Source organism: Platalea leucorodia (genome assembly GCF_965183815.1).
Source record: "Platalea leucorodia genome assembly, chromosome: Z".
Taxonomy (NCBI): Eukaryota; Metazoa; Chordata; class Aves; order Pelecaniformes; family Threskiornithidae; genus Platalea; species Platalea leucorodia.
The window spans coordinates 93,758,794-93,785,865 of NC_138858.1; the positions used below are offsets into that span (position 1 = coordinate 93,758,794).

At 44.3% G+C, this 27,072-nt stretch overlaps 1 protein-coding gene across 1 annotated transcript in view; it reads left to right on the forward strand.

Annotated features, from left to right (window-relative positions):
• The window catches only part of ANTXR1 (ANTXR cell adhesion molecule 1), a gene marked incomplete at both ends in the record, with an annotated part of 106,093 nt that overhangs the window by 64,818 nt on the left and 14,203 nt on the right, over positions 1-27,072 (forward strand). Inside the window, 4 exons of the mRNA XM_082335434.1 lie at positions 3,084-3,125; positions 11,268-11,363; positions 11,865-12,032; positions 19,375-19,455. Coding sequence (XP_082191560.1) covers positions 3,084-3,125; positions 11,268-11,363; positions 11,865-12,032; positions 19,375-19,455 — 387 coding nt within the window. The remainder of the gene's footprint in view (positions 1-3,083; positions 3,126-11,267; positions 11,364-11,864; positions 12,033-19,374; positions 19,456-27,072) is intronic.

The following is a 27,072-nucleotide window of genomic DNA, read 5'->3' on the forward strand; positions in this document are numbered from 1 at the left end:
ACAAAACGTGGCGGACTCGAGTCTTCTGTGCCAGTGCGGGCTGTATCCTCACTGAGTTCCCTGTAATGGCATTTTCTTTCTTGTGCTTGAGTAATTGCTTCTATTTGTACAAAATGAACCGGGGTAAGGCACTGCCTTTCGGCTCTGGGACCCTGTTATTTCCACTTGGCCCTGGCTTTGCTCACTTGCGTGAGATGGCACAGAGATCCCATTTGCTTTGCTGGCTCCAGTACCCCAGAATGAGGGTCTTGTGCATATACAGCTGTAACTACAAGAATCCAAAAGGGAGAAGGAAAAGATCTGCACTTTTTGCAGACCAAAAGCCTTTCCAGATCTGGGCAGTGAGACAGAGATATATTTTTTGTAAGGCTTGAACTTTGAAAGTTCATACAGGCTCAAAGGCAGAGAAGGCTAAACTCTCCCCATCTCTGGACTTGTCCAAACTAACCAATCTATGTTGCCAGCTTACGAGGTGTTCAGTTGCTCTTAGAAGTGCATAGCACTTAAAAATAGAAGGAATCTCTTTTTTTTTTTTTTTATCCTCTTGGGCTGTGACAGAAAAAACTTGGTCTGTTTATAGAAATCAGTTAGTTTGCGTGTATGTGTGTGCGTATGTTATGAGAAAGAATGCAAATGTATGAAAAACACAGCCATCTCTTCACTTCCAAGTCTGTAATCTCAAGAGTTTCTAGTGATACTGGCTGAGAAGTTGTGTTTGAACGCTTAGCTGGACCAAATATGCTGGACGGATTATCCTGATGTTTCATGCCAATGCAAATGAGAGAAACTCCACTGGAACCCATGAAGTTCCACCAGCATGTTAGAGGGAATAAGGCACTTCCAATGGGTATATTTTGGATCAGATATCTGAAATTTCTCAGCGTCCAGTGGGTTTGGATTAAGGGGTTTGGTTCAAAAGTAGGTCTGTTGACAAGTGTCACCCCTTGCGCAGACCAAAACATATCTGAAAACGTGGCTACAAAAGTCTTCTGTGTATTTTGGTGCATTGTACACTCTGCGTCCGTATTTATTGTGTCAAGAGGCATATAAGAAATTATGCTGTCTCCACCTTCTTAAACCAAGGAGCAGCACTTTGAGTAAACCCTACTGATACTGATGATTTCCTTTCCACAGAGCAGTACTCTGATGCAGACAGCTTTTTATCTGCTTTTCATCATTTGCTTTCCATCTGGGAAAGAGCTGGTATCCCCCAGAGCTGCAAGCACAAGCCAGGAATTGCAGGGTAGCCAGAGAGAGATGGATGCTGTAGCAGACACTCACCAGCTCTGCTAGTCGGCCTGAGCTCCTCTGGGGCATCGCCCCTCCTTTCTCTCTGACGTGGTCGGTGGCTTTACAGCCGCAGCCTGACCGACTGTTCTGCTGCGTCAGAACGAGCGATGGCGTGAGCAGGCCAGTGAGGGCACCTACCACGCTCCTCAGTGTCGTTTCATGCTTCCACATGTGCTTTGTGTTTCTGCACATACAAACAAAGCTTCAGTGTTGATTCCTAAAGCATGAAAATTCTTTAGCAGGGCTTCCCTGGGGGCACTGCAGGCCGCCACAAAAAAGCCCTGCTGCCCAGGAACAGGTAGTGGCAGAGCTCTACAACCACCATTGCTCTGGGCCGAGTTACAAACAAAGGACTGATCCAGCCTCTCCTCCCTAGCCAGAGGCACATGCTCTTCATTAATGGCCACATTGCATGACTCGGGGTTTGCAGCGGAAAATAAAAACAGTGAGCTCATCAGAGAAGGAAAAACACGAGTGAGAGGAATTGTTGTAAATATTTATATCTTCAGGGCCTTTAATGTGATTGTCATTTTCCCTTTCTGCATTTAAACAGCCAAGTTGTTATTGTTTGGGACTCTGATTTTTTTTTTTTTGAAGGGTAATTTTTATTCCTGTACATCTGTACCCCATGCCTAGGCAGCCTCTACATCTAATACCGCGTCCTGAGAGGAGCTGAGGACACTCGGTGCTATCTCCACAGGCCCTCAGCACCCTGACAGCATCTGAATCGTGGCCTGGTGTGTAAGGAGCGAGCTGCCTCATCCAGATGGACTTAAAACTACTGGAGAGAATCCATCTCTGGGGCAATTGCATTGGCAATTGCCTGGGTTCAATCTGCTGCCTGCAGTGGCTGTGCTTTGGGGTGCATCTTGTTTAAGGGAGAGAGATTTGACGTGCCTGTATGCAACTGCTTTCCCTTTGGAAGGCTCTCTGTTGCTCTTGGAGTGGAGGGCTGTGATAATAGCCAACTGCCTGCCGAGCCCTAAATGCAAACTTTTTGCATGAAATAATAGCCTCACACCCACATAAACTTAAATTGTTTCTATGGAGAATATCCTGGACCAGTCTAAAACCTCACCCTGCTTGCTTTATTAGAAACCCTGGGAGAGCCTCAAATGTACATATATTTTTATATTTTTTAAAAGCTTATGAGAGTGAACTATATTAGCCTGATAACGTGAAAAGCATTTTTAATGAGAGCATGAGGTGGCACAGCCTTCTGGAATGAAGTATGGGCCTGGGAGACAGAGGCTGGGGGTTTATTACTGCTTTGCAATGTCTCCAGGGCATTTTACTTCACCTTGGTTTCGCTTTCCAGCCTTTGTTTGGACTGTAAATTATCTGAGGCAGGACCTGTAGACGTGTGCAGTGGCCAGGAGAAGGAGATGCTGATTTTAGTGTGGTTGTTCAGGTAAAACAGTGATTGCTATCTGTTGCTTGGAGCCAGCTCTGCCTATGGCTCCTACTGGGATTAGGAGGCCGGAGAATCAAAGATATGGCTTTGAATTTGCTGTTACCTCACACAGGGCCACGTGGGCCTGGAGCTGCCCTTAGGAATGGCTATATGGCAGGGCTTTGGGGCGCCTCCTGTCTCCCCTCTTGGGCTCAGTGACTGTGACACCAGTAGCACACATAGCCACCCTGTGATCACGCGGTATTGTAACCAAGATCAGAGATGTTCACAGCAGCATATCCTGTTGTTTTCTTGTTTGGTTGGGTTTTTTAAAGTGACATTTGAATTGTGCTGAAGAACAAAGTATGGATTTACTATTTTTTCTCTTTAATCCTTCTAGATCATCAAAGAGCCCCCCCCTCCTCCTGCAGAGGACAGCGAGGTGAGTAACACTGACAACCTGATTTTCTCAATGTTTAGGGCAAGATTTTGTTCAGTCTGCTCAGAAGAGGTGGTGATCCTGCTGCATGGCAGAGTATGGGCCATTTAAACCTTTGCGCTCAGCTTTGTAGCCTTAAATTCAACAGTGGTTTAGCTGAACTAGGGGCTTTTTATCTGATGTCTGCCATGTGCATTTCACTCTGCTCACTTTGCCTTCTGCAGTAGTAGAGATGTGTTGTTTATTTATTTAAGAGTGACTGTAGACCTATGTATACAGCAGCTCCACAGAGCAGGTAGGGAAGGAGGACAGAGCCAGACAATACTTCCACTCAGTTGGAACAGCACTACAGAGTTAGGCTGTGATTCACAAAAAGGACAACTCTTAAGCATATGTTTAACTTTGAAGTTAATAGAACCTAAACATATGCTTAACTGCCTTCCCAAAATGGCACGGTAATGATTTTGATTGTTTAGCATGTAACTGCTCTCGGCAGCTGAGCGGTAACTCACAATGCTGATCCCTTGGACTACGGTTGCTGTGAGCGAAGGCAGCCCACGGTCTTTGCAATGTATCTGGAGACAGCAGACCAGATTCTGAGCAGATGTAAAACCCCAGTAAAACTATCTTGATATCAGAAGGGCTGCAGTAGCTGGGCAAGTTTTAATGAAGAGAAACAATAATGCAACATTAAAACCTTCAGCTTAATTCTGCTTACTCTTTTTAGATTAATCTAGCAACAAATGGTTTAAAGCTACATCACCATTACTTAATTAGTAGACTCTGCCCAGAAAGATGCCCAGTTTTTCACTTTCCTCTTTCTGTCCCCTTCTGCTTTCAGCACGCAATGAGTCTCTTCTTTGCTTTCACTGTTTTGCACATGGGATTTCATTGAAAAGTCACTGGGCTGTGTTCAGGGCCCACTGATGTCAATGGGAGCTTTTCCATTGACTTCACTGGGGTTTGGATCAGTTCTTCTTAACTATGCAAGTAAGAGAAGACTTAGATCTATGCTCAGAGTGATTTGGTTGGTGACTTCGTCTTGGTTTTTGTGTCTGGAGACAAATTCGTTGCCTGCTTCAGCTTGCAAGTGGAAAAGCTTGCTGCAATGATCCTTTCTGTGCTCTCCATAAAGTCTGGCCCAGTGAGTGTGCTCTGTGCCAAGGCAGACAGACACCCTTAAAGCTCAGTCCTCTGCAATGCTACAGAGCTGAAACCCAGCCTAGCTTCTGCCTGTGCTGAGCACAGAGGAACAGTTCAGGGCAAGGCCAAGGCCAGTACTAGAACCTCCATCTCGGTGGCACTTCAAAACAAGCCTGAAGCAAAACTCCAGATCTGAACATTCCTGGACCAAAGGGAGATTTGCATTTGGATCCAGTGCTCCCCGTGCCTCTATATGCGAGCATCTGGCCTGTCTTCCTAAGTAGACATTTCTGTTTGGGCTGTATGTAAATCCACTAGCTTTGTTAACTTTTATCCTCTGAATGAAAAGGAAAATATTAACCTAAAATTGCACATGCTCTGTTTGGCATCACACGTGCCTCCAAGCCAAGGGATTCAATTGCTGAAATTAATTAAAATACGTCATTCTGGAATGCTGGCTTGCTGGCCAAGGACTGGAAGGGGAAATTACATCTCTGTGCTAAGAGGAAAGGTGTGCTTCAAGTATAAGGAACCAGTAAGTGCTGCAAAAGCAGACCAGTTGCTGCAAAATAAACCAGTTGCAGCAGACCAGTTATGTTTGCCTCAGGTTAAGTTTAGTTAAGCTGGTGTAAAGATATTTCTGGACATGTTATATTTTCTCTCGGCCCTGATTCTGACAGAGAGGAACAGTCTGTGTAGCTCTTTGGATGAAACAATTCTCAATCCATCTGTCTGTTTCACAGCTTTCCTGTAGCAATGTATTTGCCACTGGCTTTTTATTTTAAACTAACCTGGTCTTGTACTATGGAGAACGTGGGGCAAATCCTCTTTGTATAGAAGCAGAATGTTGTTCTGCTTGCTCTCAGGCTTGCTCCCTGTAGACGACAGCTTTTAAATGCAGGCTTGTCCAGGCTTTGGTTGTACCCAGCGTGGGGCACTGCACAGTGCCTGACACATTGCATTAACTCATACCTGTACTTTACCTGCTTCCTCGTTAATGCAAGAGGAGATGTGTACAATCTTTTGGCTATTATTCTTACTGGTTTGGGACCCTGGGATGGGGGGCTTTGATTACAACAATGTGCCAACGTTGTAGGGACTAGTCTAATGGTATAATTTGACACGTACTTTCCATCAGAGCACATCCCCTAAGCTTAATGCTCAGTTATCCTATAGCCATCTTATACAATTAGCAGCCAAGGTTTCTTAAAAAGGAAAATGTAGTTTATACTATTTTAGAAACTTTATAGCATCAGAGCAGTGCTCAAAAATTGGTAAGGCTTGAAGCTGTGACTTGTACTATACATTTTTTTTTTTCCTCAGACAGAAGAGCTTTCTGCTAGTGGAAAAATAGTAGAAGCTCTGAAAAGATACATTTCATTGGTCCCATTTACTCTTATAGAGCCTGGTCCACAGAATGGGATTGGCAGTAGTATGATGCTTTCACAGAAGGTTGGATACTCTAGATTTTCTGCTTTGCTCAAAACAAATAGAAGATGGACTTGATTTTCTGCAATCCAGTTTTTCTTACGTGTTGCAGATAGCTTTCTCCGTTGCAGAAAACCTAGCAACTGCTTGTCTCCAGCACGAAAGAGTGCTAATCCCTTAAGCAGCAGCATTACAGTTACAGTAAGATTTTTTTTTTTTTCTTCTCCCAAAAATCTTGGCAAAAAAAAGACAAGAGGAATTCTTGCATCAGCAGATTTGGGAGCTGAGGCCCATATGTCTTTGCACTGCAAGGAGAATGCATTATACTGTAACAATGAAGGGAAAGTAGCATTGCTGTCGAACCCGCCAAAGGTTTTATTGAACTCTACTTTAAAGGCCTTTTGAGACATATTGGAGACACGCTCACTGTTGGTGAAGGAAATCATTATTGGCTAGAAACTTCCAATTAATTCATTCAGAAATTGCAAATGTCGTCAACTTACCGCTGTGCTCCTCGGACAATGCAGGATATTGGAGGAGGTTAAGCCCAGATGAAGGACAGATGGTTTTACTTACAGCCAGGAAAGATTGAGTTAATGCCAATCGGAAGAGGTGAATGCCTCAAGGAGCCAGCGATTACCTTTCTGGCCTGTGATTAGTCATTGATGGTGGATCAAAACCACATTCTTCTACCTACACTGGATAGGAAGGCTTTTTCTAGCCCTGTTGGAGGAAGACACAGCTGCTTTTATTCATGTGTCCCATCACCTTCAGGCTGGGCCTGTTGGAGCAACTCTTACTCAACTCAGACTAGAAGCTTACCGCAAGGCCGAAGCTCATTCTCACTATAGCAATGCATCTTCTACATCAAAAAAATCCAACCTGCAGGGCTCTGCAGCTTCCAACAATTTCCTATTCACTACATGGCCCATGCCAGAGGTCTGCTGCTAGTCAGTCTCACAGAAGGACAGACTGACTGCAGTCAGAGGGTGCATAAACTAGAGCTCTCCAAAGTATCCCCAAGAGGCACACTCTCTTCTCATTGCTGCTTCTTCCTATCTGCTGTAAATGGAGACCAGGCAATGTTAAAATATACTGCTGTATCTTCATTTCCTGTCACGGCGGCTCTTTCTTCCGCAGAAGGGATTCAGGGACACAAAGTTCCCTGAAGTTGACAAAACCAGGCAGGAGATCTACCAGATGACCAGAGCGTGCCCTTTCCTCATCACTCAGACCCGTTTTTTCCATGCTGTTCGATCACCCAGGCTCCACAGTCACCCCTAGCATGGCACCAGAGCCAAGCCACCAACCAGCCTGTAATTGGATAATTCTTATGTCTGTTGTCATCTTACCCACACGCACCAAAGCAAGTACCCGCGCAAGAAAGTCCTGGAGAGAAAGGACCATTCAGCAGCACAGGCACGAGATGCTGAAGGGTAATTATCACTGTCATGGGAGGCCAGCATGAAAAGGAGGAATTTAACTCACTGCATGGCAGCTATTGTTAAGCCAATGGATGAAACCATCTGTTCAGCTTGAACCAGTTTGATCTTTGTGAACTAATCTTTCTCCCACAGCTGAACATTCATGAGGCCAGAGAATGGCTAACAGGGATTCATCTGCTTGAGGAGCTGCTCTCACCCTCACTTATTGGTGTTTATTAATCTTTTCCAAGTTGTTTTCCTCTCTCTTCCTGAAAAGCCTTGCTGGGGAGATGGCAAAATAGGCTCCAGAGAAAGGATCTGATAAGAATTTTTTGTAGACACCAAGACAGGAAATATATTCTGTTATTCCTGAAATAAAGCCAGGTCACGGTGCTATGCCAGCTCTTTTCCTTCCCTTGTACTCCCCTTTTACAGTGCGTTGTGGAAATATGGGAGGAGAAGAAAAGGAACCTTGCAAGAGGCAGGCATTTAAAAGAGAAAGATTTGGGATGATATTGGCAACAGATGAGGCGTAGGTATTACACCACGAAGGTGTGGACTTCTATAGCCGAATTTCATGTGAAATATCTAGACGGGCCCAGTACAACAAACTCTGTTAGTGTAGAGGCTGTGAAAGTTGAGTTTAATCACATCACAGTTGCAATGGGAAAGCCAGTGTTAATTCCCTTGACCTTATAAGACCTTATTTCATCTTCCTGTGGCTCAGTGTCCGAGCTGTAGAGTGGGAATAACTCAACGTTCTTTCTCCCTCATCTTCTTCAGAACGGTGGTTCTCTTAACTGTGTACAGGCAGCGCTTTGTACTTGGAGGATGCACCTTCAGGCAGGATCTTCCAAAATCTGCACCATAGATAAACAAGGAGTTTCTGTGATCAGTAAGACCAACAAAGGCTGGTTTTCTAAGCATTTGTGTCTCAAGGATAAGCTTATATGTGAATTTTTTGAGCTCTTTCTTCAGTCTGCTCCTTAGTAGAGCACCAGTGGAACATCTTCTCTTAGATGCTCTTGTGACCTGTGAGTGCTTTCTGACAATAGTTTGCAGGTTTGGGCCAGTGACCGGCAAAGATATGAGAACAACTAAAGTGATGAGTTTATGCAGTTGCGGTTTAGATGCCTGGTAGAGTATAATGTAAGAAGCAAAACCTGCCGCAGCGGGGAGGAGATGTTTCTTGAGAACCGAGCAAGGCGTCCTCGAAGTGTAATGATGCCTCTGCATCCAAGAGGTGGCCGTGCAATTCGGAAAGGAGTTCGGCATTGGGAGAAAAAAGAGGCAGTAAGGAGCCAGAAGCCTTGAGGACAGCGTAATCACCTCCATGTTTCCTCAGCTGTAAAATTAGATGATAACATCTCTTACTCAGAGGAATGATTGTCCTGTCGTGTCTTACAGTGCTTTGTGCAGGCAGAATGCTCCATAAATGCTAAATTCTGACAAGATTCAGGCATTGCAGAGACAACTGCGAAAATAATTATAAGGGTGGGGAGAGGGGTAAGTTGTCCAAACTTTTTTTTATATCTGGCCAAATTGAGTTTGAATTCTTACCCTGAGTGGTTCAGATGTCCCTAGCGGAGCCTGAATTATCCCTGTGTTACCCACAGATGAGGTTCCCTGAGGTCAGGGTCAAAGTATACAGAGCCCGGCGTGGACTCTGAGATGAACACAGATCTTTGTTTGCTGAAATCCAGAAGTTATGAATCTGGATCTTTGACTGTGAAATGTAGCTCTGTCCCGCTGCTTCTTATTTTTTAAAAGAAACTCTGCCTCCATCTAAAGCAGATTTTGGGGTGGAAAGATGCCAAGTTCTGTACAGTCAATTTCCAGCATCCTTAAATGCACTTGAATTTTCCGGGGCTGTTTTTCATACTGCTGCTGGGTCAGAGCTGAAGTTCCTTATGCAGTTCTTCCTCAGGCAAAAACCCCGTTGTAGCTAAGTGTGGAAAAACATGGGCGAAACTGAGCCATGACGTGAGAATTCAGCCCAGTTTTATTGGCTCAGATCTTGCGAATGGGGCAGCGAGCTGGGATGCTGGACATGGGGACTGTGTGCTGCTTCCTCCTTCTTTTCCTGCTGTCTCCCTACCTTGACCCCCAAGTTTCCAGTTGCTTTCCTGTAGCTACTCATGTGTGTTGTGAGCACATTCGCCAAGTGTGTAGGACATCGCTGGCGGGTTTTTTTTTTTGCTTGTATTGCAAAACCTCCCATGCCCTTCAAAACATGTAAACAGACTCATTCTGAAGAAAGCTTGTGACTCCTTTGTTTGTCAAGTGTCCGCTGTTGTCTTTTTGTGCGTGTGCTGTTTCTGTTGTTGTTCTGGCAGAAACACTCCTATCTCAGATTGAAGTGACTTGCAGGGCTTTTAAGGGCTTGTGGGGAAGATTTCCTAAACCTTGGTATTTCCTGTTGTGAGAAGTCCAGTCTGTGCTAAACTGAAGAGAGAAAGAACTGCTGAAGGAAAATATTTAGATGGCTTTGATTCCAATTTTTTAAAAAAGTCCTCATGGAAAACTTCATGCAGAGATATTAAGTTCTTAGGTTGCAGCAAAGAGCCTCAGCAGCTCTAACCCAGAGCGAGAGAAAGAGGTCAGCTACGATGGAGAACAACCTTGTGTTTATGACTCAATTGTTCACTCTTCCTTTAGATCAGGACAAATTTTGCAGCTGAATTTGTGTATTTTGACAAACAGAAATGCTTTTGTTTGACACAAAAAGCATAGCTTGTCTTGGATTTCCCCCCCACCCCCCCCAGTTTTTCAGTTTTCCTACTGGGGAGTTAATTTCAAAGTATTTTTTGGCTTTTCCAGTTTGGAAAGCTCCTAAGTTATGGAGTTTTGCCAAAGCCCTGTGAAAAATTAAAGAAAGAAAAAAAAAAAAAAAAGAGGGACCATTTTTCATTTCTCTCCACATTTTTCACAGGAAATACTTCACGTTTTTGATGAACTCTGCTTTTCTGCTTTGCCAGTTCACAGCCTGAACTGCAGGAATTAAAGGGAAAGGCACTATATAGGTCAGAGCATATGTGGAGTTATATAGTGCAACAAAGAAATAGAATATATAGAATACACTTGATAGAACCCTAGCTAGGCTTATTTAAAATAAACTTAAGAAGATTTTCTTGATTTGTTAATTTGGCCATATCTGAATATCATCATGAAGGCCATGGTCTTGAACACGTTTAACTTTGTGTATGGTGATGAACCATAGGTTTCTGCCTGCAGTGTATAAGGGTAGAACACATTCAAATTTGTACAGAATTTAAGTCTCATTTTTCATACAGGGCCTGATTTTCTGCTGGCATAAGCCCATGAAAAACATCACTGAAGCCACACGGACTTCGATGGGCAGCCTCTGCAGCAGAGGGAGAAGTTCATTATAAGAGCTAATTCCATTCTTGTAATTTTTCCATTAGACTTTTCCATCCTATTACACTTGGCCAGCTCATCTCAAAAAAAAAAACTCATCTCTGTCGGGCATTCGTGTTGGGGTCATTTCCAAATGTACTCCTAATTTGCCTTCACTCAGGAGCAGATTTTACTTGCTTGCTTTTATTGCTTTTCCCCCCATTCCGTCAAATCCGAACTACAATACAATGATTTATCTGGGCCCTAGAGGGTTCTTCCAGCATGGGGAGCCATGAGCCAGGGACCGCTCCTCAGAGCAGCAGCTGTTCTCTCCCTAAGCACAGGCATAAGTGAAGGGATGGCAAAGAGGTAGGTCCCTGCTACCGTCACTCACGGCTAGCATATCAACCAGGCTTGCAGCCAAAAGACCCCAGCTCTTGGGCTGTGCTGAGTGCTGTTTTGATGGCTGCTTCAATGATTTTGCAACTTGGAAACAATTTACTTCCTTGAATTTAAAGATGATGAAAGATAGTCTCCTTTAAAAAAAAAAAAAAAAGGCAAAAATCACATTCTTGCTGGAGTTAGACTGTAACTTTCAAGTGGTGGTGGTGTTTATATCATGAAATGTTTTCTTTTCATCAGTGTACATCCTCTGGAGAAAAACCAGCGAGACCAGAACCTTGACTGCGCTGGCTCTAGCAGGCTCAAAGGACCACGTAGCCTGTGACTGCTTATTCCTTTTCATCTCTAGTCATGCTTCCTAACAGTGCAACCCCTTCCTTCTGTTTTGTAGGAGGAAGATGATGATGGCCTTCCAAAGAAGAAATGGCCAACAGTAGATGCCTCTTATTATGGTGGACGAGGAGTTGGCGGCATCAAACGAATGGAGGTAATTAGATACCAGTTCATGTATCAGAAGATTTTATTTTTGAACTGTGACATCCTCCTGCAATTTACCCAGAAAGAAACTCATGAGATAGACACAAACTCCTTTAAGCTTTTTTTTGTACATCTGAGCCCAGATCATTTTTATATAGGAATATTTGAGAGCCAAAGATAGATTCCTGAAGTTTGGGGACCACTTTTTTCCTCTAGCACAGTAAGATCCTGGTCCACGCCTGGGAGACAGGGGCAGTGTTGCCATACAAATTACAAGGAAATACTTTTCTTTTTTCAGAAAACCTTCCCCACTCTCACATTTCTCATAAATCGCAAAGAAGTTGTTCAAAGTTTGGGCTCTAGTCTAGAAACAGGCTTCACAGCCAGTGCCTCGCTCTTCAGCTTGGATGTGGACACTGGGAACATATGGACCAGGATCTAGTTACTACAGCAGGGTTGGAACTCTCTACGGCAGCTAGTATTGTAATATGCCCTGATGCCATCTTTTCAGGTGCGCTGGGGAGAAAAGGGCTCCACAGAAGAAGGCGCTAAGTTAGAGAAAGCCAAGAATGCCAGAGTCAAGATGCCAGAACAGGAATACGAGTTCCCTGAACCCAGGAACCTTGTGAACAACATGCGCAGGCCTTCCTCTCCTCGGAAGTGGTACTCTCCAATCAAGGTAAGTCCAGTCCAGCATTGTACTGCATAGGATGTTTCCAGGAGATCTGTATTAAGTGTTTTCACATCCAAGGCTAAGATGTAGAACTGTCCACAAACCTGTGATCTCAAGATGCTGCTAGAGTAGCTGTGCAGGAGGGAGTCCCACTGAACGCGTGCCTGGGGAGGTGCTGTAGAAAGGAGCTACATGGGGCAATGGGCATTTCTCACCGGGTTGATCAGGTTTTGGGGTTGCGTTGCTTTCTTAGACCAGAGTAGGATCCTGATCTCTTCCGGTGGTGTAGCTAGTTTCTGTAAAGTGCTTACAGACTCGACTGAACTTCCAAGGGCAGGCCCTTTAGTCCACACTGCATATTCCCTGAGATGTAGGGAATAAATAGCATCCTCTTTCTTTAGAAAGAGGGGAGAAAATAGGAAGAAAATTGCTGTTAAATGTCACCAGGGAGAGTTGTCCTCAGCAGATCAAGGATTGCAGTGCAGCAGATGAATGTCTGCCAGCAGGCATGGGTCACAGGGCCAGGCTTGCTGCAGGGCAGCATGCTCGCCTCACAAGGAGGGGATGCCCTGCAAGAAGTGTTTGGCTGAATTAAGAGTGCCTCAGAGGTGGAGGATCAAATTCATGCTGATATTGGGTCACACGCAATGCAAAGCTGCACAACAGTCGCCCACAGCCCTGGGAAGACTCTCCTTCTCTGCCATCTGTCCCAAGGGCAGGCAGCTGTTCTTCAGTTTGTCTTCACTAATACAAACGGTTGGCAGGGTACAAAACGGAAACAAGCGAGCAGCTGAATACTTCACTGAAGCAACACTCTTCATTGCGCATGTGAATGCTTCTTGTGGATTAAGAGAAACAAACCACACAAAGCAGATATTAGTTGCATCATCCAGGGCGTGGTATGAGGGCACTCCAATGTCAGAAAGCTAATCTTTTGCATTCAGGACAAATCAAGCTGTCCTCAGGAAAGGAGGACAGCTTAACCACTGTAGAACTACTCTAGTGAAAAGAAAAAAAATAATCCCACACTCCTATTTCTCAGGTTTAACTCTCTTGGGAAATGCTAATACCCTTCTCGTCTCTTTTCAGTCTGGGGCTATCTGTAGCAGCACTGTAGTTATCAGTCTTAAAAAAAGACTGAAAATGCCCAGTTCATATCCAAGTGCAAACTTCGCACCACTGGAGCTTGGATCTCATTTTGAAGAGTGGAGATGCTGGTTAGGGTCTTAGAAACCCTTTACAAGCAATTTATCTGCAAGTAGTCTGCAAAGAGGGTGTGTTTAACGTATGTAGTAAACCTTTTGGTGTGTAGAGCTCGCCTTAAACTTTATGCTGGGGAATGGGGAAGTGCATCACTGCTAGAAATTAGAGGGTTTATTCTCCTGTTTTCTGCCTCCCCAGTAGCAGTCGATCTAGTCAGACATATTCTACTAGCCAAGTTATTGCAATGCAGATATATTACACTGCAGTACACCCAGGTTTCCCTGCATTGTATCTTGTTACTGATCAGCTCTGAGCAGTGCCCATAGGAATTTGGGCGTCATGTGTTTTGGCTTTCCTCAGTCATTGATCTTGCAGCTGGTTCAAATCCAGTGATGGGAATGGCAAGGATGCACAAGGGAGTAAGAGTGGTTTCCGGAGGATACGGAAATGTGAGCCTCCCTGAAAATTTGGTCCAATGCCTTCTCTCTTTTCCCCCTTAAAGATTATCCTCTAATAAACATAGCCTACCAACAAGTCATTTGCAATTGTGTTATAATGACTTCAACATGTGTTCACGAAGGTTATTCATTCCCACAGTGGGACAGGTTAGAGTCAACTGTTTTCAGTTCAGAGTGGGGAATGCAGTAAGCACCATCCCATATAGCTGCTCCTTTGTTCCTAAATGCAGCGCGTTGTCATTTTGCATCAGTGCAAAGCATTTGTAAAACACCCTCATCCCATCTGGGATTTTTCACTCCTACTGTGTGCTCATGGAAATGACCTCATCCAGCTGAGAGACGCAGCTCAGTTGCTTTTTTGCGTGCTACAATCAGAAGGGTTCACAGCACACAAAGCTATACTCTAACTGCCGAGGAGCTGACAGAAACACTGATTTTAGCACAAAGAGCCCTGAATACGTGCTGAGGCAGCTGGAATCCCTGTGGGTACAACTACCTGAGATCATTAGCTGAGAGCTGGGTCCTTTCCCATAGAAGATACTGCTGAGTTTCTCCCCTCTTCCTTCACCAGTTCGTGCTGTTGAATTACAGCCTCGGAAGACTTTCAGTTAATTTTCAGAGTTTATTCAGCATGGTAGGAAATCAGTTCTGAACAGAGGAGTCAAGTTTGCAGATCTCTGTCCCAGCTGGAAATTCTCCAAAGTTCAAGAGAGGCTTGGAGAAAAGATTCAATGTATGTAATGGGTTCAGGTTCAGTTCTGACTCTGACTAGGAACAGCTTTTGCTTCATAACAGCAAGAATTCAGTCATAAGGGGGCCTATGAATATTAGGAGTATCTCATGGGTGATAATATTCTTAATTCCTTTAGAAATATCTCTCATCTACCATTCAAATTGTATACTGTATAAGGACAGTTCCAATCCAAGACCCCATATCCAAATACTCCCATAACTTTGGGGTGTTCCACATCTGGATAGTATTTAGCAGCCTGAGTCTGTGGACAAGAATTTACCTAGTTATTAATTGCCACCACACCCCTTATTGAACTGCACCCAAAAAGACCGTGTATGCAGACGGGATAACTGTGTCCAACACTTTCCCCACATACAATCATGAGCACTCATCAAAAACAGAGGGGATCACTCCTATGAAGCAGGGGTCCTGCCGTTACTCCCCCTGTGCAGTAAGGAATTAGCAAAATTGGCAAAATTTGTCAACAGTCTTGGTAGAAGCTCTTGTCCTGAAGCTGTGAGCATATGAAGCTGCATTTGCATTGTGTTGTGCAGGGAAGGTATCACAGAGTGGTAACAGGCGGAGGGAGGCGAGGAGGGATAGCCTCTTAGGTCATTGGGTCTGTGCTCTCAGCCAAAGCAGGACTGCTAACTTGAATCTATCCTTCACTGCTTTTTCCAGTCTGGTTTTTAAAATAACATAGAGGCTTCCACCACTTTTCAGGGGGGAATATTTCACAGACTACCAGACCTCACCCATTGGAAATGTCTCCTGATACTCAGCTTAAATTTTCCCTCATCCCCATGCTCCAAGTGCACTCAGCTCCTTTGGTGAAAGCAAATGTCAAAGTTCTACCCCCTTCACTGAAACACCTCTTCAGAAGGTAGATAAATACGCATGTAACAACTATTTAAAAAAAATCATTGGTAAAGGAGGAGGGCGAGGAATTAGATCTTAGGAACAGCGAACCAAGGTAGCTTGAATCTGACAAAGAGCCAGGAAATTCACATTTTTAGGTCCAGTCATCTTGTTGGCCAACAGACCTCCTTTTCTCCATGCAGCACAAGTGCCAGCCTTTACTTAGTGTTCTGCCTTTTGCCAGTTTATTTGATGGCTTTTTTTCTTCCCTCACTTTGTTACTCTTCCCAGAGTATAAGGTAGGTAGACAGCTGAGAGTGGATAGGTTGCTTTTTGAAATGCTCCAGAGATTTATTTGCTACCAAATGTGGCTGCTGACATTCAACAGATTGTGGTTATTATTATTGTTGTTGTTCTTATTTGCTGCTATTACTTCTTAGCACAATGCCAACTGGATTATCCCGCTTTTAAACTATCATTTCAACAGTTTGAAAAGTCAGTGCAAATAATTCAAGCAGAATGACAAGCCTGAAAATTTCTTAAGAAACTTGCCAAATCCTCAGCTCATCTGACAGAGGGAAGGGCAGCACAAAGCGTAGATGCAAGTGAAGGATTGTAAAGGACCATGCCTTTAGTTTTCATTTGGTTCAGGACATGCTCCCTGCTACAGCCAGCCACGTGGCTCTGTATGCTGTGGTTTGGTTAGCAGCTTTCCTCAGACCTCTATTTCTACCTCTGCTTTTATCTACCTGTCTACCTAGCTACCTCTCCTTTCTTCCTCCTCCTCAGAGCATTTATAGTACTTGTTTGACTTCGAAAGGACTGCTATCAGTCTCTAAAAAATAATGCAGAAAGGACCACAAGACAAAGCTAAACTCGCTGTTCATCCACAAAAACTCCCCTGTAGGACCTGCCTCAAGGCAGAGGTTGAAGCAACAACTGGTGCTCTCAAAAAGAAACCTCAGGTGAATCCTAAGTGGAGGCTACTTAAGCATTTACTAAGCCATGTGTCCTTGGCACATTTTCTAGCCTTTGGCCCTCCTGTCTCTATTTACAAAGCTGACATGGCACAGCTTCCTTCCTAGAAGAGGCCCAAGGGCAGCTTGGATTTATAGGCAGCTTACAAGACTGCCTCTAACTGCCGCCTCCAGACGCAGGTCTCAGGAGCACTCTAGGTATCAGGTCATTCACTAGACCGGGGTCGATACAGTGCTGAATTAACCATTAATTCAGGAAGAGAATGCATTCATGTTAAAGCAATGGCTGCAACTATGCCCTCCTTCATTTGTCATCTGCCCTGATTGTTTCTTTATTCTGGACTTCGTATCTAGTAGGACTCAAACCTTTATTTGCCTCCAGACCTTTTTTTTTTTTCTCCAGGCGACCTTGTGCTTTACTTGCAAAGTTCCAGAGTTCCCAAACACAGAGACACAGCCCATCCACTAGAGAGCATGGAGGTGTTTATATTTCCAAGTGAATGCATTGCCATTCTCATGTCTTCAACAAATGTCATCCTTTCCATGAGCCACTCTCCCTCTCTTCCACCCAGATGTCTCAGGCAGACCCTGAAGCTCCATTCAGACTCCCAAAGATGGAGCTCTTGGCTTTTCCCAAGAAATCGGGGTAGGGTCTTGGAAATTAGGACTGCAGAGTGAAAAGGACTTTTCTGTTCCATGGAAAGTTGTACTTTTCCCTCTGGTTTCCAAAAGGAGACCTGGAAGAAAAAGGTACTTATTTCTTAAGTTGGCAGAGGGGACAGGAGATCAAGAGCTTCAAACAGCCCTGATGTAGGGGGAAAGACGGATTGGGATAGAGAGGGATGGCTTCCCTCAGGTCTAAGAGGGTGTGCTGTCCAAATGCAGAAGAGTCTGACAGAGGAGTTTCTTGCTTCTTCCTTTGAGAATAAGAGACTTTCCTGGCTCTCGCCTTAGGAAGTCTTTTCCCCAGTATCCTATGGAAACAAGATCTATGCAGCCATTCTGTGTGTCTGTCTGTCTGTCTCCACCCATGTATCCCTCCAACTCCCAAATAAGCTTTGAACCGTTGGCTCAACACACTGGTTGAGGCATATAGTCTCAAAGAGGATTATGGCCCTAATGGTTTCTTGAAAAGGGAAGCGAAAGGCTCTACGTCCCCACGAAAGGAAGAGTATACACTGAGTGCACCGAGTCTTTAATTAGCTGGCAGAGAACCAGGGTCACAGAAGGACCTTATAAATACCCTGGCTGTCAGGAAGGTCTCACCTTCACAGACACTCAAGTTTACTATCAGCCACGAGACGCAAGCTCTCAGGAAAGCAAGCTTCCTTACTGTTAATGAAGCTACTTGCTCTTTTCCTACCACCACTGCAATATTCAGCTGACCTTTCCATTTGCTTACTTTTATCCCATGGTAGTTATATGAGGCCATTCTGCTATCATAAAATTTTTGCAGTCTTTATTTCCAGGGAACAGGTAGCAATCATAGATGAGTTTCTGAGTCCAGTCAGGGGTAGCTAGGCCTTTGGGTTTGATCCTCTTGACCACAGGAAATAGTTTTGTACCATGGGACAACTTCGTATGTTCTCAGAGTAGCTTGTCTCCGTCTCTGCAGATACAATAAAGTTTACTGACTGTTACCGGTAGAGGTTTTGCTCATGATGCCTGCTCTAATATCATAGCACTTGTAGCATTTGGAACAATACTAATGGGAAGCTTAAATGCTGTCTGTTGTTAACCTCTCAAGAAAACTTTACAAATCTCTGGGTACTGTGCACTTAACAGATCAAGGGTCAAATGAAGTTAATGTGAAGAGAGTTTGATTAAATTAATCTTCAGCTTGTAATACGTCTGTAGCCTTCCACTGAGCCAGCCAACGTGCTGCACTCGTGTAAACCCTTCTGCAGATCTCCCAGAAGCTGAATGCATTTTGGAAGTGAAAGCCTGGCCTATTAGAATGGGGATATAGCAGGGAATCCTTCAGCAGCAGATGTGTGTTTCAGAGCAGATGATTTGGTGGATATTTCTACATTGCAGAGCTCTGTGCTGCTCCTTCTGGTCTTGTTCAGCTCATTTGGAAAATAACTGCAGGCTTGGCATTTTGTGTCGCTGCTGAATTTCAATCAGGAATGAACGCTTTGTCTGCATTGCAGAGAAGCATTGCAGGAATGGCAGGGAGGGTCCGACCCCGCATCTCAACCAAAATTTCTGTCAACAAGAGATTTCAACACGTTGGGTTTTCAGCAAAGCTTGTCTGGGTCTGTGCACGTGCACCCGTTTGCATTCGGGTACGGGCCATTGGGTATGAGACCACACAGTGGGATGAACAGCTTGTCCAAACCAGTGCAGCGTGTTCAGGGTGGCATCTGACACTGAGCTCATAGGAATGGAGGGCTTTGAAAGGTGTGTGTTATTGCCTGGAAAAGATACAAGTATTAACTGGCGTATGGGGTGGGACTGGGGAGCTTGTGTGAGACCCAGTAACCTGATGCTCTCTTGCTAGCATGGAGCTGACATGAAAGATGAAGTGGGCCGTTACACGGCACCTCGCTGTGACTCAGCTGTCTTGGCTGTGTGCAGCGACAGTTTTTCAGTCAGTTCTCCCCAGCAGATTGTTTTGACATATAAATCAAAATTATTTCTAATATGTCACAGTGGTCACCTAAGTCTAGAGGCAAGCCACTCAGCCAGCCAGAGGAGGAGGCAGAATAGTTAGGAAATGCATCGTATAAATTCGCCTGGTCTCTTTCTGTATTGGTTTAGTGTTTTGCTAGCAAGGATGTCAGGAGCTGAGTAGGTATTAGACTCTCTCTCAGCCCAGGGGGTATCTACGTCACCTATTACCTTTGGAGATTTTCAGAAGAATACGTAAAGGCTAGACACATGGATACTGTTGACTGTCAGACATATCTGCCTAGTGCTCATCTGAAAGCCTCTTCCTTTGCACTTGCAGCAAGCTCGGAGCGAGTTTCTGTGAGAGAAAACATTGCTTTCCAGCGTCCTGTACAAGCACAGGAAATGATTAAGTAAAAACTGTGTAGGTCTAAGCTGCGTCATCCTTTTTGCACAGCGCACTTGTTCTTGCACAGAAGATAACACTATGTTTCTTTTGATTGCAGGGGAAATTGGATGCTCTCTGGGTCTTGCTGCGGAAAGGTTACGACCGAGTATCTGTGATGCGCCCGCAGCCAGGAGACAAGGTACAGTGCCTCAAAACATGTTTTTTACAGCTAGGGAAAAATAAAATCCCTCTAAAGTTTGACTGCCTTTACATGTGGGGCTGAAGGCAGATACTCATGACACCTTAGAAACAAAAATTGAGTCACGTCTGTCAGCTTTGTTTGCAACTGCAGTTCATGCCGTTTGACTGATAAAGTTTCAATTATGAAAGTTGTCCAGATGTAGTGACAGAAATACCCATCGAAGAGCCCAGTACAGTCTTGCTCTTAAACAATATAGCTGCTTTCAATGAATTACATAAGTAATTCTAATGAATAGTAAGGAATATTTCTGCATATTTTCATTCATTAAAATCTTACATTCTGGAATAAAACTCTGAACATACATAAATATATATTTTGCTACATAAATTTAAACTTCATGGGCACTTTTACAAAGCAAAGTTTGCAGAATGAGGTTTGGACTGTTGTGTGAGAGGGAGGAAGTATTCCCATATATTTCTAGTAAAAACTGGGCTCATGCAAATTTCTATGCATGAACGTGTGCTTATGAGCGGAAACAGAAGCCATTGAAGAGAATGGACTAATGTCACTTTACAGGAATGACACTGTCTGTGACAGCAGGACACTAGAGAGCTACCTCTCATCTCCAAGGTACTAATCTTCTCCTTTTCAGTGGAATTAAATGTCTGGGCGCTTCCTAAATAATTGCAGGAGTTATCGCGAACTCTCTAGAGGTAGCAAGCTGAGCACTGAAGCGGCCAGCACGCCCTCGCATGCTGTGCTCAGCTCTAAGCTCCCAGCGGACACGCAGGAACACGTGGCTGCGAAGGAAGTGCGAGAACTGCACCGGAGCTTTGCAAATTTAGTGTGTGTTCAAGGTACACAACGTGGGTGAATTGAAGTCCTGTGGCAGCCATAAGACATCCCCTACCTCCTTGCAATTTAGATAGTTACACTCAGTTGCCCAAGGCTGTTTCCAATCCAATTTTTGATATATCCAAGTGTGGAGATTTACCACCTTATGGTGAAAAATGTCGGTTATACTAATGTCTTATGCGGTCAGTTTACATACCTCTGACAAAAATCAACAAAGGAGCTTGGAGTTGCTTCAGGAATATATTTGGCCCAAAGCATAAGTAACTGTGTAGCATTGTGAAGACTTCAAGAAACTCAATTGCACATGAAACAACAATGTAATTTTTTGGTGGAGAATCATAGTTCTGTAACATTTGGCTCCCTGTAAGGTTTTTCTATTGAATACAGGACCAATGAACTTTTGTGAATAAAAAGATTTAATATTTTATTCCTTCAGCGGAAAGATTTGCTAAAATATCTTCACTGAGTGTGATACTGATTTCTGGGAGAAAAGTCCGCAACATGCAGATTGCTAATGCCTGGCAATTTTCCCACAGAAATGAGGTTTGAAGAATGCCTGTTCTGTGAATAACTTTAACTTGACAAGCTGAGATTATGTACGTGATAGATGCCACTTCCATTTATGCTAGGGAAAATCCGGAGCAGTTTAACTGAAGCCGATACAGTTAACAGCAACGTATATTAGTGCAGCTGACAGCAGGCTCCATCCCTCTTTGGTGATGTATCTCTTAGACGTGCAGTTCTCTGTCCTGTCAGCATAAGCAACGGCAGAATTAGCCCATATAGGTGTTATATGATCCAGCCTCCAAGTAAATTAAGCTCTTTATGATTCTGTTGTGCGATAAAGGATCTCTGACTTGGGTACAAGTATAATTTAGTGTGAAGGAGAAGGTGGCTGAAAAAGCACCTAGGCTTATAGCTGCTAAAATACCTGTTTCTCTCCAGCTGACTCCGGGAAGCCTTGCAAATGCTTGGGCACTTTCCCGTGCAGATATGAAGTGCTTCTCGGACTTTCTGTGAGGGGAGACTGCTCTTAGAACATTTGTTTTCCTTTGTAAACAAAGCTATGAGTCTGAGTGTTTGTCTTCTTTGAATAACCCTGTGTGACCCTCTTGATGTTTTTAATCACTTTCAGACTTAAGTGAGCAGTTAACATTCAGTCCTTTACAGTAGTGACATAACTACCAGGTGATGTCACCCCCAACAGTACAGCAAAACCAATATGAGAATTCATTGGAAAACACTAAAATGACTTTCATTAGTTTACACAGCTGAAATGGCAGAATTAGGCAGGGTTTTCCCCTCCCCTATTCAGCAAAAATGTGGGGGTTTTGTTTTGCTGCTTCAGATTCAAAGTAGGGAGAGGAATCTAACTTTTAAGCACTGGCTTCAGCTTTGCGATTTCTGAGTCATCTCCCATCTTGCTATAGACATTTCCTGTGATTTGGATGCTAGTTTTGGTCTGTCATATGTTACTTTCTCCTTCGTCAACATAGAAAGTGATTTTATCAGAGCTCGGCGTTAGGAGGGTTGGCTTTACAACTTTTAGAGGCTCCTGTGCGAGGGACTGGGAAGGGATGAGGCAATGTTGCTGTTAACTGAACTACCACAATCTACAACTGTGCCTTGGGAGACAAATTAGACAGAAAAGCAAAAGGTTGCAAAAATAGTTGCAAAATTTGCACCTTACAAAATAAGGAGGCTCTAAGCCCTATTTGATCCCTGTCAGTCTCCCTCTATTCTTCTCTGTGCCACTGTTCTTCTAAGAGAAATTTAAATGTGTGTCCAAACCTTAGGATACAAAGGCTGCATGATTCAGGCTACTTTAAGGCTAGTGGCTTCTCCCAAGTCAGCAAACATCAAATATTATCTCCTAAAACACATTACTGTGTCGGTGTGATTGGAAATCCAGGGGGAAGGTCAGTGCTGAATTGATGGGGACGGCAGCATGGAAACATCTGCCGGTGTTGACTGCAGCTGTCGGTGCCTTCAATGCAGATAGTCCTGAGTCAGTGTGAACGGTTTGCTTTCCTTGCAAGAAAAAATGTCAAGGAAAAGGAGCGATTCCACAGAAAATCTTTTTCTAAACAAAACCTGTGTCTGTAGGACAGTGTTGCAAAAGAAAATGATCGGATGTGATGCACTGAAATGATGGGAAATTTTTACCCGTGCAAACAACTGTGTGGGCAGAATCCCTTGCCTGGGAAGTCAGGGCTGGTTCTGATGAACTTGGATCTAATCCCTGCCATTAGCTTGGAGACTTTGCACCAGTATAACAATGAGAGGGCCCCTGGATTGCTTATAAACACAGCCCTTCCCCTGCCATGGATGTTTGATAATATAAGTTTAATAATCTGTTCATCATTTCCTTCATCCAACCTGGGACATAGTTCTTGGCATCTCTCCGGCTTGCAACAACACTCACAGCAACAGCATTTCAACCCTTTGTTGTCCGAAGACAGGACCGCTTTTGTGATGGATGCACGGCCTGTGCGCTGGGTCACTTAGCGGGCACGTTGATACACCTGGTCGTGTGCCAGGAATACCGCCAAGCATATGGCATGTCTGATGGCTGACAGCTAGTGCGAGCAAGGTGTCTTTTGATACAGTCCTCTGAGATATGGCACGTCACCTCCTTGACCTGACGTGCAGACTGAGGCCAGCTGGCTGTATCCAACAGGTTTAGATGTTCCTAGTGCAGGAGATGCTGAAGGACAGCACTGTGGAGGACATTCACACCCAGGCAGCCCTGCACATTCACACACAGACACCTAGATGCTCTCCCAGCCGTGTGTTTCTGGTGTAGAGTTTGCCAGTGCTAAAGATTAGCCAGGAGGGTAGAGCTGTAAGAGTCGTTCTGGCAGTGGTGAGCTCAACTATAAAGTCCTGTGGCCTCTCCATATGATTCCAAATAGCTCCTTTGGAGCAGGCAGTGTGCACCAGGGGCACAGCAAGGACAGACTTGGTCCTCACCAGGTCGCAAAATCTTCAGTGGCAAGTCTGCGGACTTTCATAGCTGTCCACTGGCAAGTTTGGATTTGATCCTGTTCTACTGGGAAGCACAGGTAAAAGAGTGCTCTACCCAGCTTGTCAGCAAAGGGGGCCTGTCAGAGCTGGCCTCCAAGCCAGTCGTGTGGTTTTAAACTGGAGGCACAGATGGTTTGAAACTTCAGCCCTGCTGCACCGCTGTAAAGCCAGCCTTGCCAGTCGCAGAAGACCGGAAGCTTCAGGCAGTCAGATGCAGGGGTTTGCAGCACAAGGTAGGGCGGCTTCAGCTTTCCAGCTTTTTCCTAACTTCATCCCGATGCCATCCTCTCACAGGGTGCTGTGGTGCATGCTGTCTGCTGTGCCGCAGGGGACCAGGCCACCCATCACTCCTATCCCGGGTCCTCTGCAGGCATGCTGGGCTGGGCACTCTGGTTCCTCTGCCTGGCAGTCACCCAGAGGAGCTTCAGACTAACTAGCTCAGTTTCAGTCATATCGTGCTCAGTGTAGACTTCATGACACAAGATGAATAAATAATTCAGAGTTACTTAGCAGCAAACTAGCGTGCCTACACTGCCAGCTACGTACAAACTGCCAGCCGTAGCAGTCTTTACGGTGTGGACATGCCCTGGGAATGAGAGAACCGGTGATTAGCAAAGCATTCGACAGTAACCAGCAGCCTCAAATGGAGCCACCAGATTAAAAACTCACCACATGGTGCATTCTCAGGCTAGATAAATATTCAAACCCTTGCAGGCAAAATTTATGGCTAGTAAAGAGGAGTCTGAATTTGCAGACAGGAGCCTTTGACCATACGATACTCCTAAAAGCTACAAGGAGGAGCTGTTTTGAAAGCAATTTGTACCTCCTTCCTTCTTTTTCCTGAAGAAAAGAAGGAAGCGGATTTCAGACTCTTGCTGTTGTCAAATGGGCACCTTAATTCACCCACTGGTCAACATAAAAACGTGAAGCCAGATGAAAAATAACTGAAAGGCATCTCTGTTTGCTTTGGAGCCTGAAAAAGAATTGGACTTAATCCCAGGGTTACATCATTTTCATATATAAGCAATCCCTTGCTATAATCAGTTACTTTATCCACTGCCAGCACATTAGCTGAGCTGTTCAAAAAGATGGCTTGCGTAGAACGAGACGTGGATTCAGCTTCAAACACTGTGTTGGCTAATTGTTACTGTTTATCTGCTGTAGCCCACGCAGCTTCCTAGGTACCATGCAAATTGTCAAGAAAGACGTCCCCTGCCCTGAAGTTCACATTAGTCTGTAACAAGAGATTGGTTCAAGGGTAGTGACTAATAAATTTGCAATTTATATACGTTGCAGTGGATAATGTGGGGACTGAAGCTTAGATTCCGGTCCTCCCCCTCTGTGTGACCTCAGACAATCCCTTCTCTTTGTCTCTTGTCTGTTCATGCCCCGAGCCGTTTAGTCAAGGTTGAGATGCCTTGTACTACACCCGTTTTTTCGCTGCAAAAGGTGCAGTTTTAGAAATAACTGCCTAGTAAGTGCTGGATACAGGGTGAGATGTTTCTGGACAACAGAGAGCTGAGACTTCTTCAAGGAGAACTGCCAGAAAGGATGCCTGCCCGTGGCGTGGCAGCAGCCTGAGCCAGAGCCTTACCTGGCTTTGACCGCTATAGCTCTGTGAAAGCTGTCGGCAACAGGTCCTGATCAGCATGTCTGCAACAACCGGCCACGTGCCTGTCTGCATTTGCAAGAACAAACCATGAAGCAAACTGTGGTCTAGTTTGCAGAAGGCTATTAAAAATGCCTCTTTTATCCCAAAGCAAAAGGAAAAGAGGGGGATGTTCAGGACCTGTTTTGAAGTGCACCCAGAGAGGCCGAGATGCACAAAAAGGTGGTGAAATTCTTTTTTTGGAGTCAAACCTGGAAATGGTCTGAGGTTACCAACAGACACAGATGTTTCTAATAAGGCAAGGAAGTCAGAGTCACATGGGATTCCTGTGGTCTTCTCACATTTTCGAGAGACTAGGTTTGCATTCTTGTCAGCATTAATGAGGTTATTTTTACATTTGAAACATCATCAGATAGGGGTGATGTAAAGATATCTATATTTTTTAGAGAACTTTATTACTTCTATCACAGAGCAATGGAATGCATATTTGCGCAAATCGCTCGCTAAGCACAGTATCCGAATAATTAGTGTCTCTTTGAAGTGTCAGGTGCACTTCCCTGATAAACATTGCTCTGTCAGGAATTTATGGGGAGATTATTAAAATGTGTTTCAAGCTCAGACTTGGCCAGGAACATCTCAATCTGGGAGGAAATGATATTTTAAATTTTTATTGCATTGCATTAATTGCATTTTCATTTTGTGTTTGTATAAGTAAATATAGATGGGTATAAATATGGAGAAAAAGTATAACAAAACCATGTATAATTATGTGTAAAGATGTATCCTACCTAAATTAACAAAGATGCAGGGAGAGGAGCTTTTTCCAGAACTAGTATAGTTTTGCAAGTTTACTGATGAAATCGTACAAGCTCGTATCTTGTTAGATCTCGGTGATATGATTCTGGTACAAATGGTGGTTAGTTATGACGAGAGGATGAGGCTACAAAATACATGAAAATGTTCCAGTTAAACTAATCGCAATTGTTCTTTTTACTATGAAAGGAAGAATGTGTGTGCATGTGTTGACATAAAAAATTGACCTTAATATAAACAGAACAGTCAGAGTATGAAATAAGACAAATTTACAGCCAAATTGCATGAATCGTCACTACAGAAGAGCACTGTTTTTCAACAAAAGCTTACAAAACTCCCTCTCCCCTATGATCACTCTTATGTTTTTATATTACGGTGAAATGCCAAAACCTCAGTTAACTTGCTTTCAGGCTTCACTGTGAATGTTTTGTGCGGCCGAAGGAGTTCAGATGACCGCTCTGGATTGTATCAGCCGTTCATCCCAAATGACTGTTTTTTGTGAAGGGCCCAATTCTGCAAAGCAAGGACTTGCTCCTGCATGTGAAGTCCTCCTGCATTTCTGGAGAATCTCTGGAGCAGGCGCTCCAATGCTGCTGACCGGGGGCCTACCTCTATACAGCTGTGCAACAGGGGACACCAAAGAGCTGTCTGACCCCAGCCAACAGTGGTCTGAAAGCCTGGAAAGTCTGAAGCCTAGAGATGGGTGGCTCTTTCAATTTGCATCCTGCTATTATAATTCTAGCTCTAAGACGTCCGAGTGCGCTGGAGGTTTGTGGGCTATTCTCATATGGCAGCAGGGAGATCTGAGGTTTGGGCACTGGGCTGGGAGTTGAAGCCTAGAGTTGCTCCAGTCTCTGCCGCTCACACACAGAGTGACCTTGACCAATTTCTCAGAGGCTTTTCCTGTCCTCGAGATGAGGCTGATCCAATGTGTTTGCTTTCCCAAAGCATTTGTGAAAGTGAAGGCTGGAACTTGGTAATAAATTTAAAGGATTAGCAACAGTCATGGCTGTGGGCAGGGACAGCTGTATTTGCAGGTATGTGTACAGGTTTGCACCCTGGCCTGTGGGTTCACGTGGTTACAGTGTGATGCTAACAGTTCAGAAGTTCAGGGTTTGGAGGTTTAGGTCTGTACATTTTAGACCTGTATGATGCTCAGATAGTTTCAGGTGGAAGTCTGGCAGTGTTTCTTACATGGTTTGTTTTTCTTTTGCAAGCTGAGGTGTTACAAGAAGAAACGCGGTGGGAAGGGGCAGCTAGCTTGGCCAAGTCTGTCCACGCACCATCCCTTGTCAGGAGCTGACCTGTTT